Source organism: Sinocyclocheilus grahami, unplaced genomic scaffold (assembly GCF_001515645.1).
Source record: "Sinocyclocheilus grahami isolate Dianchi unplaced genomic scaffold, SAMN03320097.WGS_v1.1 scaffold3144.1, whole genome shotgun sequence".
Lineage (NCBI taxonomy): Eukaryota > Metazoa > Chordata > Actinopteri > Cypriniformes > Cyprinidae > Sinocyclocheilus > Sinocyclocheilus grahami.
Window position 1 is genome coordinate 18,035 of NW_015508309.1, and position 4,256 is coordinate 22,290.

The 4,256-nt window shown below is 38.5% G+C and overlaps 1 protein-coding gene across 1 annotated transcript in view; it reads left to right on the forward strand.

The window, feature by feature from the left end:
- The window catches only part of LOC107576043 (uncharacterized), a 16,774-nt gene extending 14,880 nt beyond the window's left edge, over positions 1-1,894 (forward strand). The window contains exon 6 of the mRNA XM_016262315.1: positions 1,784-1,894. Within this exon, the coding sequence (XP_016117801.1) occupies positions 1,784-1,894 (111 nt within the window). The remainder of the gene's footprint in view (positions 1-1,783) is intronic.
- Positions 1,895-4,256: the final 2,362 nt, after the last annotated feature.

A 4,256-nucleotide genomic window follows, 5' to 3' on the forward strand; every position in this document is an offset into this window, starting at 1 on the left:
CTAATGTTTTATTCAGCAGGGGTGAATATAAAAATATATATATATATATATTTTTATATTCTCAAAATATATCATGAAAATATATTCTCTAGTAAAGTAGCCTAATAGTATTAATCTATTAACTTTGCATAAAAATTCGTCTTTTTACTTAAGTACCAGATATGGTGTCATACCATTAAATATATTTAATACGACTGACTTTGTATTTAATGTGAAGTTAATAAAAACATTGTAAGTTACTAATTAGCCTATAACACTTCCATTGTACAAAAAGAGAGCAAAGAACATTTCACTTCAGTCCAGCGAATTCAAGCACTCTCAAAAACTCCCATAATAATCTCTAAAGCTGTTTACACTGTCAAATTAATATCTTACATTCGTACATCTTCACTTTGTTGTTGATGAGACAACCAAGCGCCCAGTGACGAAACAGCGTGTTTCAGCGGTGACTCATCTGAACGCCTCTGATTGGTCGTTGTATTCATAAACTCAACATAATAGTATGGGATTGGTTATAATGTGCAGCGCTTTAAAAACCTGTGTGTCTCTGGCTCTGTGTCAGTATGAGATAAATACATAACTTCATTCATAATGCTCAGCCTGTGTGAAATAGGATATTTGAAGTTGCTGTCCTTCTAGTATCCTCGGTGTTGCCTGTAAAAGGAGTTTGAATGGCTACAGGTGATACTGTTTTTGCAAAGCTTTTCCTGCTATTGTTCCTTCCTTTTGTGGGATATCTTGATTCAGCATTGCTAGACTTTCTTCCTCCTTGGTTGTCCTGAATATTACCAAAGAGGGGATCTGAACTTATTCTCACCTGCTTCTCAAGGAAGATCACAACATCCTTCAAACCAGCCCTTTGGTTGGTTTCCTCCAAGATGTCATTTGCCGCAGTTCTCCATTTTTCCTTCATTTTATAGGGTAGTTTTGATAGAATTACCCTTAGGTTAGCAGCAGTATCCAATTCCCTCATATAACGTAACTCACGCATCACATTACAACAGCCTCTTAAATACAGAACATAACTGCGCAAGGCTTGACAATCTTCAGCCTTGATGTTTGGCCACTGTTGAATTTTCTCAATATATGCATTTGTCACTCTTATGTCATCCCCAAAATTCTCCTGTGGGAGGCGTTTTGCCTGCTTATAGCCACTACAGGAATCCATACGCATAGGCCTACAACTCCGGACTAGGTCTCTGGCTTGTCCAGATGTGAACTGCTCAAGATAGAAAAGATGTTCCTTGTTATGTATTGTTTTATTCTCAATGTTGTACTCAAAAGATTGCATGAAAGGAATGAAACTCAAAGGATCTCCATTATAAACAGACACTGCTCTGTTGTTTAAGTAACATTTCAGTCAGATCGGTCTGTTGTTTCAGTATGTTGTGAAGAATATTTTCATTTGCTGAATTGTCATTCATTAGTTGATTTGTGGTTGCACCATCAACTTGATCTTGAGTTGATCTAGATATTGTGCTCATTGGTTGCAATAATTGCTTACTTTGCAGAGGAGTTTTTGGAACAACATTTATAGGTGCATAATTTGCAGGAGATTGCTCATGCTCACTAGTAATGGATACCTGAAAAGGCTTTTTTTTCTTCAAGTTGAGTATTCATCATTTCCATCCCATCAACTGGATATGTTGTGTGGATGTGTTCATAATTCTTGAACACATTAATTTCAGCGTCTGAGGCAGCCAAATGAGTTTCAACTTTCAATTTCTCTTTCATTACTCTTATTTTAGCTTCTTCTAACTCTAAAGCATGTTTCTTTGCCAAGGAAGCAGCACGTGCTATCAACGCTGCTTTCTTTGCCTCAGCTTTCATACATGCAGAGGATGCAGTAGATTACACCGAGAATCTTGATGTTCGACTTGAACAACTAGTGTGACTTGAAACTTGTGAGGTGTTTGATTTAGATTTGTTCTTTGAGACTACGGATATACTATCATCAGGTGCAACAGTACTTTCAAGTTGTGTCCCAATGTCCCTTTCAACTGGATTTTGATCCACGTGATCTTTTAACCACATTTCAGTCTCAAATAAAAAATCCTGAAAACACTCAATCTTTGGATTAAACCAGTTCTTATTGTCTTCATCCCTTTCCTCCTTTGACAACATTGCATGCACTTGACTGTGAACATCATTTAAGTCCTGCAGAGCAACTTTAAATTTCTCTGTAAGTGTTTTCACATTGTCTGGACTTCCATTTGTTTTAGATCCTTTATCTCATTCATTTTCTGTGTGCATGCACCCAGCTTGCCTCTATGACTTCCAACGAACTGTGCCAAAGAATCTCCCTCTTCCTCTTCCATGATTTCAAATCAATTCAAATCCAACAATTCACAAATTATTGCTGCTGTCGCCAAACAATGTTCCTTTTGCACAGTTCAATCAAGTTCTTCATCAAGTAAAGACTTCAAACGAAGGGAATTACTCACAAATTTAGTTTCCAGTGAATCAAAGTAATTGTCCAACTTGTGCCAGCCAGTATCCATTCAGTCAACATGCTTCAGGTAAGTATAATCCATTTATTTCCATCTAGAGTTTCCACTCTCACAAAGCAACCTACTGCCATGCGATTGGACAATTGTTTGTATTAACTGACAGGCATCTTAGGCTGACTACTACATCCCTTTAAGCAGGACCCTACAGGTATTATTTAGGTGCAGGTACATCTATGAATCATACATAGGCCTATAATATAACTGCAGGGGTGTGTGAATACATTTGAATGGTGGTTAAATATAAACATTTAGTTTATTCAAAAATCAAACAGTGAAAAGTTCATTATGAGGCAAAATACTGCAACAGACAGTTTCAGTGCAACAGTTCAGAATCAAAGCAATGAAAAAACAATATATATATTGAAAAAAAAAGAATATCTATATCTATATATATATATATATATTCTTTTTTTTTTTTTAGAAAAGCACTTGAGGTTGCATCTTCAAAATTCTGGACAATGACCTTGTTCTCTTTTTCAGCCACCACAGTATAGCCTACAGGAGAACATTAATCTGAATCAGTGAGCTGGATTGAATGTTGGCGTTGAATGATCTTTCAAGATTTTAGTTTGTTTTCTATCATCCTAAATAATCCCAAACCATTAGTTTTATTATTTTCACTCTAATAATACCCATGGTGAGATCTATGACATTTGTTGAGCATATGACAGTATTTTAGCTCTAATAATGAAATTACTTTTCTGAAAACTTTTTTTGTTTGTTTGTTTTTTCTCGGTTGGAAGTTAAGAGTCAACCACGCCTACCTAAAACGCCGCGTTCTAACACGCCCCCACGTCTACGTCACGATGTGGGAAGATTTGCATAACGCCGTCCAAAAGTTCACACAAAGAAAGAAGGCGTAACTTTTATTCTCGCTGTAGTATTGTTGCCGCCGCCATGTCATAAAGATGCCGTAAAGGCATGTGTTTGTGTTCTGTGTGTTTCGTTGTGAAAGCAAAACTACTTTGTTTGGTCTTTCAAAAGAGGACGATATCCGCTTCGTCATGCCTGGAGCAGATCCTTGCTGGTCGCTGAGGAAATACATCAACTTTGTGCTGTGGATCTCCGGATCGGCTTTCACCGTGGACGAAGCGGAGTCCAGCCCGGGGTCGTCACATGTGGTTGCCGCAAGCCCGCCGGAAATTCCTTCGTCGAATCTGCCGGCCGCGCCGTTCTCAAGCCCACCCGCCTCTGCTCACTCAGCACACCGACCTCTGCTCACTCTAGGCCGCTGCCGCTTACTCTAGCCCACAGTGTGTGACGCTGTGTTTCGTTGTGAAAGAGAAACTACTTTGTTTGGCCTTCCGAAAGAGGACATGACTAGAAATCAGTGGTTAAGTTGTATTTACAACACTGTTCTAGAACAGTTCCACCCAAATATTCAGATGTGTGCAGCACATTTTATGGAGGACTGTTGGCATGTTGTTGTCTCAGAAACAGGCTCTGCCATCACATTGAATCAGGTAAACTGGTTATATATTTATGTTTCAGTATAATTACGCACGCTATACCAGGGGCGGTTCTAAACCCTTTTTAGGTAGGTTTCAGCCCCCATATCTGTCATCTAAGCCCCCCAAAACTGTCTTAATGATCAGGCCAGTGCTGCTTCCTGGAGAAAGATTTTCATTCTCACGTGTTTTAAGTCTTGTCAGTTTAAACATTAAAGTAATTTTAAGCCATTTAAGCCCAAGACATCTCAATGCGGTATTCACGCACTGAGATAAAGCGTTTCTAAGCGCTTTGGGG